We start from the raw sequence: 13436 nt of genomic DNA on the forward strand, positions 1-13436 counted from the left end.
TGAGAGACAGAATAAGAACAAAAAAATCCAGAAAAACGCATGTCAAAAATGTTATAAATTGATTTGCCTATTAATGAGGGAAATAAGTATTTGACCCCCTCTCAATCAGAAAGATTTCTGGCTCCCAGGTGTCTTTTATACAGGTAACGAGCTGAGATTAGGAGCACACTCTTAAAAGGAGTGCTCCTAATCTCAGTTTGTTGCCTGTATAAAAGACACCTGTCCACAGAAGCAATCAATCAATCAGATTCCAAACTCTCCACCATGGCCAAGACCAAAGAGCTCTCCAAGGAAAGATTGTAGACCTACACAAGTCTGGAATAGGCTACAAGACCATCGCCAAGCAGCTTGGTGAGAAGGTGACAACAGTTGGTGCAATTATTCACAAATGGAAGAAACACAAAAGACCTGTCAATCTCCCTCGGCCTGGGGCTCCATGCAAGATCTCACCTCGCGGAGTTGCAATGATCATGAGAATGGTGAGGAATCAGCCCAGAACTACACGGGAGGATCTTGTCAATGATCTCAAGGCAGCTGGGACCATAGTCACCAAGAAAACAATTGGTAACACACTACGACGTGAAGGACTGAAATCCTGCAGCGCCCGCAAGGTCCCCCTGCTCAAGAAAGCACATATACAGGCCCATCTGAAGTTTGCCAATGAACATCTGAATGATTCAGAGGAGAACTGGGTGAAAGTGTTGTGGTCAGATGAGACCAAAATCGAGCTCTTTGGCATCAACTCAACTCGCCGTGTTTGGAGGAGGAGGAATGCTGCCTATGACCCCAAGAACACCATCCCCACCGTCAAACATGGAGGTGGAAACATTATGCTTTGGGGGTGTTTTTCTACTAAGGGTACAGGACAACTTCACCGCATCAAAGGGATGATGGACAGGGCCATGTACCGTCAAATCTTGGGTGAGAACCTCCTTTCCTCAGCCAGGGCATTGAAAGTGGGTCGTGGATGGGTATTCCAGCATGACAATGACCCAAAACACACGGCCAAGGCAACAAAGGAGTGGCTCAAGAAGAAGCACATTAAGGTCCTGGAGTGGCCTAGCCAGTCTCCAGACCTTAATCCCATAGAAAATCTGTGGAGAGAGCTGAAGGTTCGAGTTGCCAAACGTCAGCCTCGAAACCTTAATGACTTGGAGAAGATCTGCAAAGAGGAGTGGGACAAAATCCCTCCTGAGATGTGTGCAAACCTGGTGGCCAACTGCAAGAAACGTCTGACCTCTGTGATTGCCAACAAGGGTTTTGCCACCAAGTACTAAGTCATGTTTTGCAGAGGGTCAGGTCAAAAAAAAAGACGGGATAAAAGCGCTAAACAAAAAATATTAAATACTTATTTCCCTCATTAAAATGAAAATCAATTTATAACATTTTTGACATGTGTTTTTCTGGATTTTGTTGTTGTTATTCTGTCTCTCACTGTTCAAATAAACCTACCATTAAAATTATAGACTGATCATGTCTTTGTCAGTGGGCAAATGTACAAAATCAGCAGGGGATCAAATACTTTTTTCCCTCACTGTATATACACAGCCTACGCAACACAAGCTTTGCAAATTGGCCGTTCTGCATACTTGAGTAGCAGAAATATGTATACGTGCAGCCTCGAAAGTTGTAACTCAACACAACCAAGCAAGGTCACCATTTTGCACAGCTAATTATGTTCATGAGTTGCGTACTTGCGTATGGTATAATTAGGCTTTAGCTCAGAGGTCTGTCTGTCTGTGCTGTAAGTCTCGGGTGGACTGCCTGCCCTGGAGTTTTAACATAGACAATTGACCATAAAGGATCATTATCTGTTGGTATTTGGCAGATCTATGTAATGTAGCTCTATGAGACTAGTGTTTAACTCACCAATGGCCTTTGTCATACTAACTAGAACTAGGGTTGCAAAGTTCCCTACAACCCTTAGTAGAACCAGGTCTAGACCTAACTCAGCTGGAAAAGAACTGATTCATGGATGATTCTGAGTTCTGCATGAAGAGTTCTATACCCTGCGTCCCAATGATACCCTATTCCTTATATAGTGCCCTGGTCAAAAGTAGTGCACTATATAGGAAATAGGGTGTCATTTGGGACGCACACTATGTGTTAGTAGTGTGTTGTTCAGGCAGGATGTTGATGTCTGTTTCTCCTGTTTTGAGACAAACTGCACAGAGGAGCTTGACACCACTACAAACACCTCCCTCCCTTCAGCACTAACTAACCTGTCTGTCTGCTGTTGAATTTGTTTGTTTTTGTTTAAGATTTTTGGTACTTATTTTATATTTACATTGTGTAAAGTATCTGTCCATGTAGTGAAACTATGGTTTGTATGAGTAGTGAATCTATTTTCCTGAGGCGCTACAATTTACACTAACAACACAGAGTTCTGGGTGAATTTCCACTATTCAGCTCAACATATGGTTTACAACACTGCGGATATGTTCCAAATGGCACCCTATTCCCTATATAGTGCACTACTTTTAACTAGAGCCCTATGGGCCCTGGTAAAAAATACGGCTCTGGGCAAAAGTAATGCACTATTTAGGGAATAGGGTGCCATTGAATGGAAAGTGTCCCCGGTCTGTCTGGGTGATTTTATTTTTATTTTTATTTAACCTTTATTTAACCAGGTAAGCCAGTTGAGAACAAGTTCTCATTTACAACTGCGACCTGGCCAAGATAAAGCAAAGCAGTGTGATAAAAACAACAACGCAGAGTTACATATGGGGTAAAACAAAACATAAAGTTTTATTACTACAACATTACTACAGCAGCTGTGTTGCTCCACTGTTCTGACAGAAGACATGATGACGGTGGAGCTACCGTCAGAGATGGCGTTAGTATAGTTTTCCTTGCCCCGCCTCTCCTCTGCACCCCCCAATGAGGTCCAGGAACAAATCAGAAACCGTACTGTAGCGTGCTTGACATTTAAAGGGAATTTCCAATTGAGCCGACATCTGCAGTAGTTACCTTAAATACGATCTCCGTGAATGAGGTAACATTGCCTTTAAAAACCGCATTGTTGATTAGAGCGCTTAGATTGAATCCCGGCCGAGGTGTCTGTTTTTGTAAAAACAATAAAGATGATTGGATGGAGACAGTGGGTCGATGTATTTTTTTCAACTGGAGTAACAGAAGTAGCGTTATACTGTGGACATGGAATCAAATGGGTTAATCAATTAATACAAACAACAACCAACTCAATCCTTTAAAGATTTTTAATATCAGGTAATACCATTTACAGTCAGAAAATAGTAACAGTAAAATAACATAGAGAAGGCTCATATTCACTACCGTTCAAAAGTTTGGGGTCACTTAGAAATGTCCTTGTTTTCTAAAGAAAAGCAATTTTTTAGTCCATTAAAATAACATCAAATTGAACAGAAATACAGCGTAGACATTGTTAATGTTGTTAATGGCTATTGTAGCTGGAAACGGCAGATTTTTTATGGAATATCTATATAGGCGTACAGAGGCCCATTATCAGCAACCATCAGTCCTGTGTTCCAATGGCAGGTTGTGTTTGCTAATCCGAGTTTATCATTTAAAAAGGCTAATTGATCATTAGAAAACCCTTTTGCAATTATGTTAGCACAGCTGAAAACTGTTGTGCTGATTAAAGAACCTTGTCAGTCTATTCTTGTTCTGAGAAATGAAGGCTATTCTATGCAAGAAATTGCCAAGAAACTGAAGATCTCGTACAACTCTGTGTACTACTCCCTTCACTGAACAGTGCAAACTGGCTCTAACCAGAATAGAAAGAGGAGTGGGAGGCCCCGGTGCACAACTGAGCAAGAGGACAAATACATTAGAGTGTCTAGTTTGAGAAACCGGCACCTCTTAGGTCCTCAGCTGGTAGCTTCATTAAATAGTACCCGCAAAACACCAGTCTCAACGTCAACAGTGAAGAGGCGACTTCGGGATGCTGACCTTCTAGGCAGAGTTGCAAAGAAAAAGCCATATCTCAGACTGCCCATCTTAATCTTTTCTTTTTATTGGCCAGTCTGAGATATGGCTTTTTCTTTGCAACTCTGCCTAGAAGATCAGCATCCCGTGGTCGCCTCTTCACTGTTGACGCCTCTCCAGATACTCAACTAGTCTCAAGAAGGCCAGTTTTATTGCTTCTTTAATCAGCACAACAGTTTTCAGCTGTGCTAACATCATTGCAAAAGGGTTTACTAATGATCAATTAACCTTTTAAAATGATAAACTTGGATTAGCAAACACAACGTGCCATTAGAACACAGGACTGATGGTTGCTGATAATGGGCCTCTGTACGCCTATGTAGATATTCCATAAAAAATCAGCCGTTTCCAGCTACAATAGCCATTTACAATATTAACAATGTCTACACTGTATTTCTGATCAATGTTATGTTATTTTAATGGACTTTTTTTGTTTTGTTTTTGAAAACAAGAACATTTCTAAGTGACCCCAAACTTTTGAACGGTAGTGTACATTAAAACAAAACGGTCATCCTGTTATACAGAATACAACCAGAAATACTATGTAGCGTTTTGCTATTTAACAACCATTACATTCAGAGTGTTTGATACCTTGAATCATTGTTGGGACCAAATATAGATTTTGATTCATGACAGCATGGTATTTGTTTAGCCTAGCGGCAAGGCGAGCAAGCAAGGCGGAGTGCAATTCCACCAATGGCAGAAGATCATTATTTTGCCCTCTGGTCATCAGAATATCAACTTCTCTGTTGTTAGTTGGTTTACTATGAACATACAGATTGTCAACATGTATTTTCTGCCTTGGAGAGTTCTAGAATGGCTTGTCGTGTTCTAGAACAGTGGTTCCCAACCTTTTTTGGTTACTGTACCACCAACTTAATTTTGCTCTGTCCAGAGTACCCCTGAAGTACCCCCTCATGTGCATTTTACCAGTAGGCCTATGATCTCATGAGTCTTCTCAAGTATCCCCTCTGTATATGCCAAGTACCCCCAGGGGTCCTAGTACCCCTGGTTGGGAACCACTGTTCTAGAATGTACTGGGATAGTTCTAGAATGTCTTGGGAGGGTTCCAGAATGTATTGGAGAGTTCTAGAAGGCTTCAGATAATTACAAAAGTTCTGTAGAAGCCCCCTAAAATCTCTCTTCGATCCTCTGTATGGCTGGCCAATGGCTTGTGGACAGTGTGTCTCCTATGGCACTTAGATCTCCTGTCTCCCGCTCAACACTGTCCACAGAGCCATTACTAACCAACCAACCCTCAGACTAACACCTGAATCCAGCAACTTTCCACACAACACCTGAAAGTCATACTCGCATAGCTTCTACAACCTCAAAATAAACATTTATGGTTTAGGGGTAGATCTCATGATAGATAGATATGTGTGTTTGCAGAAGCAGTCGCTATATTCAATGCCATGCTAAAACACTAGGCTACTGCTTGGTCATACATTCAAATATAAACAGAAACTCCTGATCATTAAAACCTTATCAAACTAAAACCACAGTACAGTCAGTGTTCATCTACATCCACTCACTCACACAGAAAATATAAGACACTATTAATCAATTCCTCTAATGCAGCTGATGTCTGTACAGTTATGAGAACAACAAATATATACTGAACAAAAATATAAATGAAACATGCAACAATTTCAAAGATTTTACTGAGTTACAGTTCATATAAAGAAATAAGTCAATTGAAATAAATTCATTAGGCCCTTATCTATGTATTTCACATGAATGGGCAGGGGTGCAGCCATGGAGGGCATAGGCCCACCCACTGGCGAGCCGTGCCCAGCCAATCAGAATGAGTTTTTCCCCACAATAGGGCTTTTTTTACAGACATGAATACTTCTTGATATGCCACACCTGTCAGGTGGATGGATTATCTTGACAAAGGAGAAATGCTCACTAACAGGGATGTAAACAAATTTGTGCACAACATTTGAGAGAAATACGCTTTTTGTGCGTTTGGAACATTTCTGGGATTTCTTATTTCAGCTCATGAAACATGGGACCAACACTTCACATTTTGCGTTTATATTTTTGTTCAGTGTATATTTCATATTTGAGCAATTCAGTTCTGCAGTTCCAGTGGTCACCAGAGGGAGAGTGAATGAGCTGGTCAGGTGAGGACACAGGAACAACAGTCTTAGTCAGGATTATCAAAATACTGGTTTATCTTTCATATTACATCACCCTCTTCCTCTTTTTACACATTCAGTTCCATCTCTTGTTTTCCTCTCTGTTTCCCTTTGCTTATTCTTGTGCGTTCACACTTGTGTGTGACTGTGTGTGTGTTACTCCTCTGTGATGGTGTGGAGGGTACTGGGGGTCCGTAGTTCTGTTCGGACATTCCCACTGGAGATGGACCAGACGTCACTGAGCTCTGCCGGGCAAAGGTTAGGGGTTAGAGGTCAGGGGTGTGATAGTTGGAGTTCAGGTCAGGTGAGGGGTTGGTGCAGGGTTCATGTGTGGGTTGAGGTCCAAAGGTTTGGGAATGGTTCATGGGAGGTTCAGTGGTTCATGCAGGTTTCAAGGGTTGAGAACCAGAGGGTTCATGGGAGGTTCATTAGTTCATGCAGGGTTCATGGGTTGAGGTCCAGAGGGAGGGAGATGAGGGTTCTAGTGGGAGACTCTGAGTGGAAGGGATTCCATCGACCCCACCCTAACTCCACGGGATCTAAGGCACAGACAGAACACAGAATAATTTACAGTATGCCGGCATTCTGAGTAAAAGCTCAATTCATCCCGGAGGTGCACGGATAAAAATGCACTAACATACTGCCTCTGATGAAACAGGCTTTTTAATGTTATGAGTCCAATAAACTAGAGGGTTAGAACACCACTGGCATTGAGCAGAAATTATTTTAGAATTTGAATTGAATGTCAGAAACAAACAGCTAATCCAGCTCATAAACTGTACAGTTATGCAAGAGATTATAATGTTGGTGCACTTTTAAACATACGCGCCTGTGTGTTTCACACAAGTTGGAGACTAGTCCAATGGGAGAGGCCTATAGTGATGTACAGTATGAAGTATGACGTTGTTGTCCTTACCGGTCCTGAACTTGCTATAAGGCCCGGTCTCGTGTGTCTGTCTACTGCCTGACCAGAAGTGTAGGCCTCGCTCACGCCACCTGTAGGACAGGGAGAAATAGCACACCTTTACTACACACACACACACACACACACACACACACACACACACACACACACACACACACACACACACACACACACACACACACACACATACACACACACACATTCACCTTACAGACACACCTTTACCTAACTAAGCCATTATATTTTCCACTGTAATCACCTCACTCACACACCTTTGACATGTATGTAGAAACATGTGAACTCACCAGTGGAATATGAAGACACAGACGATGAGAGCAGCAGAGACCAGGTCAGTCAGAACCCACATCACACTGTACTGCTCTGGAGTCTGTAGGGGTTGGGAAACACATGTGAACACGTCTGTGAGGTGTGTGTGTCTCACCATAAGGAGAAGCGATATGTGTGTGTCACAATAAGTACATTTGTGTGTGTCACAGGAGGCTGCTGAGGGGAGGACGGCTCATAATAATGGCTGGAATGGAATAGTATCAAACACATGGAAACCATGTGTTTGATGAGTTCGATACCATTCCATGAAGTCCATTCCAGCCATTACTACGAGCCTGTCCTGCCCAAATAAGGTGGTGTGAGTGTGTGGGTGTCTCACCACAAGCAGCAGCGGTGTGTGTATATCTCTCAGTAGCATGTTGTTGGTGGTAACAGAGGATGCTCCACTGCACCAGGCCAGAGAGTAAAGCCACGGCTGGTTCACTACATACAGGTTCACACTGATGTTCACCGACCTGTACTTACTGGAACACACACAAACACACATACATACATGGTGGGTGAGGAGAGTGACATTTTATAGTACATTATTTGTGTGTGGTTGTGTACCTGATGTGCTGTAGAGACATGGTGCTGTAGTGCAGGTTGAGGGTAGTGATGTGGTTGTTCTGTAGTTCCTGTATAGAGGCAGTCTGTCCTGCTGTCTGTTGCAGCTCTGGATCCACCTGCTGTATCTCCTCTCTCTGATCTGATGGCAGCCACAGCACCTACACACACACACACAATCTTAAAAAAGGCTGTCGCTTATAAGAGCAGGGAGACACCTTTGAATGGCGTACCTGACACACTTACCTGGCTGGAGTTGATGTGTGTGTGTATGAGGTCGAGGGTGATGTTGAGGTAGTTGTCTCTGTAAGGGTGTCCAGGCGGAGGTTGTCTCAGGTCAAACAGCACTGTCCTGCCCACCCGATTCGCTATGTCCAGAACTTCAGCCAGGGAGGGAACCATCTGATTGGCAGCTAGTGCTCTCTGCTCTGGAGACAGAGAGGACACCGTGCCAAACGGATCCCGCTGGGAGGAAGAGGGGGCGGAGAGAGAGAGAGAGAGTGAGTGATGGTTAAAAGAGGTCTGTAATACAGCTACTAACTAACCCATGACGCTAAAGTCAGCTACTGTGTGTGTGTGTGTGTGTTTGTGTGTGTGTGTTTTTGTTGCCATTCAAAGGTGTGCGTGTCCTTACAGAGAGGAACCAGGCCCCAGCATTGAGCAGCTGTACATCAGACCAGATGAACAGGGCAGCAGGTGTGTGTGTTCTGTTAGGAAACACCTCCTCTACGTTAGTGGTCCTCTGCAGGGTCAGGTCATGCATCACAAACGGAACGCCATCAGCACTAGAGGAGAGAGAGGATAGAGAAAGACAAGGGGGAGGGGAGAGAGGGGAGAGATTAGGTCCTGGCGTTCACATGGCCAAGACAAACATGTGTGGCAGGTCTCAGGTGAAGATACACTAGGTCTGCTAGCTAGAGTCCTGCTACCAAGCCTGGGTTCAAATACATGTACCATTTGAAATCTTTCAAATACTTTGAGCATTTGCTTTAGCATGCCTGGAGTGCCTGATGGGCGGAGTTTGCAGTTTTGCAACTATTCTATTGGTTCCATTACACCAGGCGAACTCCATTACACCCTCTCCTCTTCTCTTTCTCTGAAGCCCAGCTAAAGTATCTGAAATGATTTGAAATAGTATTTGAGTCCAGGCCACATAGAGAACACAGCCAGCGCCAAGCTAGCAGGCCTGGACAGAAGTACTAACCGCTAACTGGATTAGCTAGGCTGTAATCACATTAACTGGGAGGAGTGGAGGGACGCTAATGTCTGATCTCTAGGATTAGTACAAGGCTAGCCATGAAAGGACAAGGCAGGACAGGGGTCAAAGCTAGACTGGACACAGGGCTATTACAGGGATCAGAAGGGGACAGACAGACAGACAGACAGACAGACAGACAGACGACAAGACCGACAAACAAGACAAGACAGACAAAACAAGACAGACAGACGGACAGAGGGGTGTGTACCTTATAGTGACGTCAGTCTCTAGCCCGTCCACTCCAGCCTCCACTGCGCTCTCAAAGGACATTAGAGTGTTCTCTGGAGCAAGCTGTTAGAGGACAGACATGCAAGCACACCAGAGAATGTAAGCGTAGCGGAGCTGGAGCGGAGCGAGGAGTGGAGCGTAACCAATTTGACTGGAGCGAGATTCCCAAAGGTTGGCGCTCTGATTTCACTCTACTAGCGCTCACTTCAGGAGCTCAGGGCATGCCCACCCCAGCATGCATTTGTAGTCTACTTGTGTGCTGCTAATAGCCCCTTGCTTTATTTTCATAAAGAAACTGATAAAACACACAGGTGCTAAATCAAGGTGACTTACAAAGATGAGGACCGAGAACGGTTGTACAACTGAATGCATTCAACTGAAATGTGTCTTCTGCATTTAACCCAGAATGCAGTGATGTTGTGTCCACAATTAAATAATCTAGTGGAATCTGAAAAGACACCTATCCCAAAAGCATGATGTTGTACTTACTATGTGCACATGCTAAAAGAAAGGAACGAGGTGGGTAGATAACTAAGTGTGTCATTGTAGCAAAGTAATTTTAAACAAAAAATCATATCTCTTCATTTTCATTCTATTATCTATACAATAGACCATAATTAATTTTGGCCCAATAGGCCTGGCATATTCCCACGTTCAAGGAGCTTTTAGTTTTTAGAAACCTTTAGGCCTACCTATAGAAAAAGAAAAAAACGACTCTGCATCTCTGTGAGTGGCCAAAAGGTGTGGAGGGGATATTCTCCGCTGCTGGCCTGCTCTCCAGGCACTATCGCATGAGCCTGAAGCCACAGACTGGCCAAACTCGTGTTTCTAAAAATGAAAATTCAAAGGCACTAATAAGTCATTTTTAGTTTAATTTGTATTAAGTTCTAAATAAGTCACAGCCTATATATGCGAAATGTATAGACTATAATGATTTAATACAACAAAATGTTGTTTAAGTGCCAAGCGCTTTATGTCCCTGCCAGCCTATTGTGTCGCACTCGCAAATGTTTCACAATGTATTTCTTTGTAGGCTATAGCCTTATAAAAGAATATAAATAATATAGCCTAAATAATGTCTGGCTCCTGACCTATTTAGATTGTTTATATATTGTTTAATATGACATGTAGCCTATTTGAAATTATGTTCGCTTCTTACATTCACCTTTTCATGGTTTGGTTTCAATACTTAAAAACCAGTTGGAAGGTCCAAGTTGTCACAAAAATAGATAGATGTTGGTTCAATTAGGATTTTAATGAATACAGCGAATTTGGAGCGGCACTTTTTCTTTCTGTGAGCGCGGAGCGGTAGGAAAGGACATGGGGTGCCGGAGCGGTGCGCCGCTCCATGAGCGATGAGCGAGATTTCCAACACAAGGGCATCAAAAAATTGTACAGCGACAGATCTTATTCTAATCAGGAACTCTCTCTCTCTCTCTGACTCTCTAAAGTAACATGAGGCCAGAGCCTCTGTGTTAAAGTTATGTGACTGGATTTACCATGGGAACGTCTCTGTGTCATCCTGTATATTGTATGTGGTAGTATTGATAGATAGTGATAATATTGATAATGATGTTATTGATAGATAGTGATAACATTGATAAGGATGTTTTTGATAGATAGTGATAATATTGATAGATATTGATAATAATGTTATTGATAGATAGATATGTACCATGGGAGCTCCTCTGTGTCCGAGGAGTGTTGGTTTGGGTCCCAGGGTTCCAGCTTCTCTGATGCAGGGAGAATACATGGCCAGAGGAACCAGGGACAGACTGAACAATACACTGAGGTACACACCCAAAAGACACACCTGATGCACTATAGAGAGAGAGAGAGAGAGAGAGAGAGAGAGAGAGAGAGAGAGAGAGAGAGAGAGAGAGAGAGAGAGAGAGAGAGAGAGAGAGAGAGAGAGAGAGAGAGAGAGAGAGAGAGAGAGAGAGAGAGAGAGAGAGAGAGAGAGAGAGAGAGAGAGAGAGAGAGAGAGAGAGAGAGAGAGAGAGAGAGAGAGAGAGAGAGAGAGAGAGAGAGAGAGAGAGAGAGAGAGAGAGAGAGAGAGAGAGAGAGAGAGAGAGAGAGAGAGAGAGAGAGAGACAGAGAGAGAGAGAGAGAGAGAGAGAGAGAGAGAGAGAGAGAGAGAGAGAGAGAGAGAGAGAGAGAGAGAGGGGGGAGAGAGAGAGAGAGACCGTCACCTCAGATCCAGTGTTCTAATTCTAGAGTTATACAAGTCTTAATGATGAAATCAGAGCTTAAAGGGGAAATCTGTGATTGCTACATCCATTTTTTAAACTTTAAAATGTATGATATTACCCATTGATATCTTGAAGAATATATAAATGCCTCATGAATTTATAAACGCTTGGCTGTTTACCACAATAGGTGGCAGGGCGCACTTTGTCATTAATCAGACTACTGTACACCTGACACGTCTTAGGTGTGTGTGTGTCATTATCCTCCACAGAGAGGCCAGACATGAGTCAGCTAGTCCACCTACAGCTTCACGTCACCACGACAACTCAGAACAGTGACCATGGAGATGACAGAGAAACAAGAGAACGAGAGGTAGAGGGAAAAAGAGAGAGAGTGAGTGAAGGACAGAGTGTGCGTCATGGCAGTGTCTATGCCAGGTTTATAACTCTGAAAAGGTCCCTCTCAGTCTCAGTCAATAGGGGTTGCGTTCCTCTGCTCAGACGTTGCACACCTCAACCAATGGTTGCGTGCCACGTCATTGATCGTGCAGTCGGGTACCAGATTGCTATAACATAAATGTGGTTAGCTGATACGTAGAATACCTCTCCAGGCTTTGAAAAATCTGGCATGCGTCCGCAACGTCTGAGCAGGGGAACACGACCAGAACCTGGACTTGTTTAACAGCAGCCAATCGGAGCACTTACCTCTCTTGTTCATGCGAAAAAGGTGCGGCGCTATTGGCCAGGACAGGAGAGTCATCAATAAAACCCCACCTACGTGAAGAAAGGGGGCTGTGACCTAGCCAATCAGGAGGGGGATAGAGAAGGGGAGGGAGCAAAAAGTTCATATCACAATGCAGACAACTGAACATACACATTTCACATTGTTACTTTGGGTCGCTTGATGTTATTGGTCTGTGTATGTGTGAGTGACGGCTAGACTGGCCAACCTGCAGTGAGAGGAGGAGGGTCTTCCATTCTTTACTCCAGACCTCAGACAGAACGGCCGTGGCACTGACAGAGAACGCCAGGGTCACTACGATCCCCATCTAACACAGAAAAATAACAAAGGAATAATCAATATATGTGTCATCCTGATCAGTCTGTGCTTCACAGATGATGTATGTGTGTGAATGTGTGCTGTACTACATGGAGGATGGGAGATACCTTGTGACTCCAGTGAAGGTACAGCCTCTGTCCCTCAGACAGTAAACACACTGCCAGTACCTTCAAGACAACAACAGAGAGATGTAGATGAACAGAGCAGCAGTAGTACAGTTGTATAGTAATGTAGTAGTACTGAAGAGAGCAGCAGTAGTACAGTTGTATAGTAATGTAGTAGTACTGAAGAGAGCAGAGGTAGACAGTGTAAGTAAGAGTAGTACTGAAAGAGCAGCAGTAGTACAGTTGTATAGTAATGTAGTAGTACTGAAGAGAGCAGCAGTAGTACAGTTGTATAGTAATGTAGTAGTACTGAAGAGAGCAGCAGTAGTACAGTTGTATAGTAATGTAGTAGTACTGAAGAGAGCAGCAGCAGTACAGTTGTATAGTACTAGTAACAGTAGTAATAGTATAGTAATATCAGTAGTATTAGTATAGTAGTATTTATAGTAGTAGTACTAGTTCTCACCAGCAGCAGAGCGATGTAGGTGAACAGAGCAGCAGCAACAACCAGCAGCACCAGAGACCAGGGGAACCAGAATCCCAGAGTCTCAAAGTTAAACCTGCAATACATACATATAGTACAATCTGTGCGTGTGTGGTGTGTGTGTGTGTGTGTGTGTGTGTGTGTGTGTGTGTGTGTGTGTGTGTGTGTGTGTGTGTGTGTGTGT

At 43.4% G+C, this 13436-nt stretch overlaps 1 protein-coding gene across 2 annotated transcripts in view; it reads right to left on the minus strand.

The window, feature by feature from the left end:
- Positions 1 to 5963: 5963 nt before the first annotated feature.
- The window catches only part of LOC123483531 (glycerophosphodiester phosphodiesterase domain-containing protein 5-like), an 11981-nt gene continuing 4508 nt past the window's right edge, over positions 5964 to 13436 (minus strand). Inside the window, exons 5-17 of one of the 2 annotated variants that reach the window (XM_045213743.1) lie at positions 13235 to 13328; positions 12772 to 12831; positions 12555 to 12653; positions 12310 to 12403; positions 11091 to 11236; positions 9396 to 9478; positions 8564 to 8714; positions 8176 to 8394; positions 7933 to 8090; positions 7703 to 7847; positions 7341 to 7423; positions 7027 to 7106; positions 5964 to 6355 (exon numbers count right to left, since the gene is read on the minus strand). In XM_045213743.1, coding sequence (XP_045069678.1) covers positions 6267 to 6355; positions 7027 to 7106; positions 7341 to 7423; positions 7703 to 7847; positions 7933 to 8090; positions 8176 to 8394; positions 8564 to 8714; positions 9396 to 9478; positions 11091 to 11236; positions 12310 to 12403; positions 12555 to 12653 — 1347 coding nt within the window. In that variant the 5' untranslated portion in view covers positions 12772 to 12831; positions 13235 to 13328 and the 3' untranslated portion in view covers positions 5964 to 6266. Of the gene's footprint in view, positions 6650 to 7026; positions 7107 to 7340; positions 7424 to 7702; positions 7848 to 7932; positions 8091 to 8175; positions 8395 to 8563; positions 8715 to 9395; positions 9479 to 11090; positions 11237 to 12309; positions 12404 to 12554; positions 12654 to 12771; positions 12832 to 13234; positions 13329 to 13436 lie in introns of both variants that reach the window. The other variant, XM_045213742.1, reaches the window with a different exon arrangement.

This window comes from Coregonus clupeaformis, chromosome 5 (assembly GCF_020615455.1).
Source record: "Coregonus clupeaformis isolate EN_2021a chromosome 5, ASM2061545v1, whole genome shotgun sequence".
NCBI lineage: Eukaryota > Metazoa > Chordata > Actinopteri > Salmoniformes > Salmonidae > Coregonus > Coregonus clupeaformis.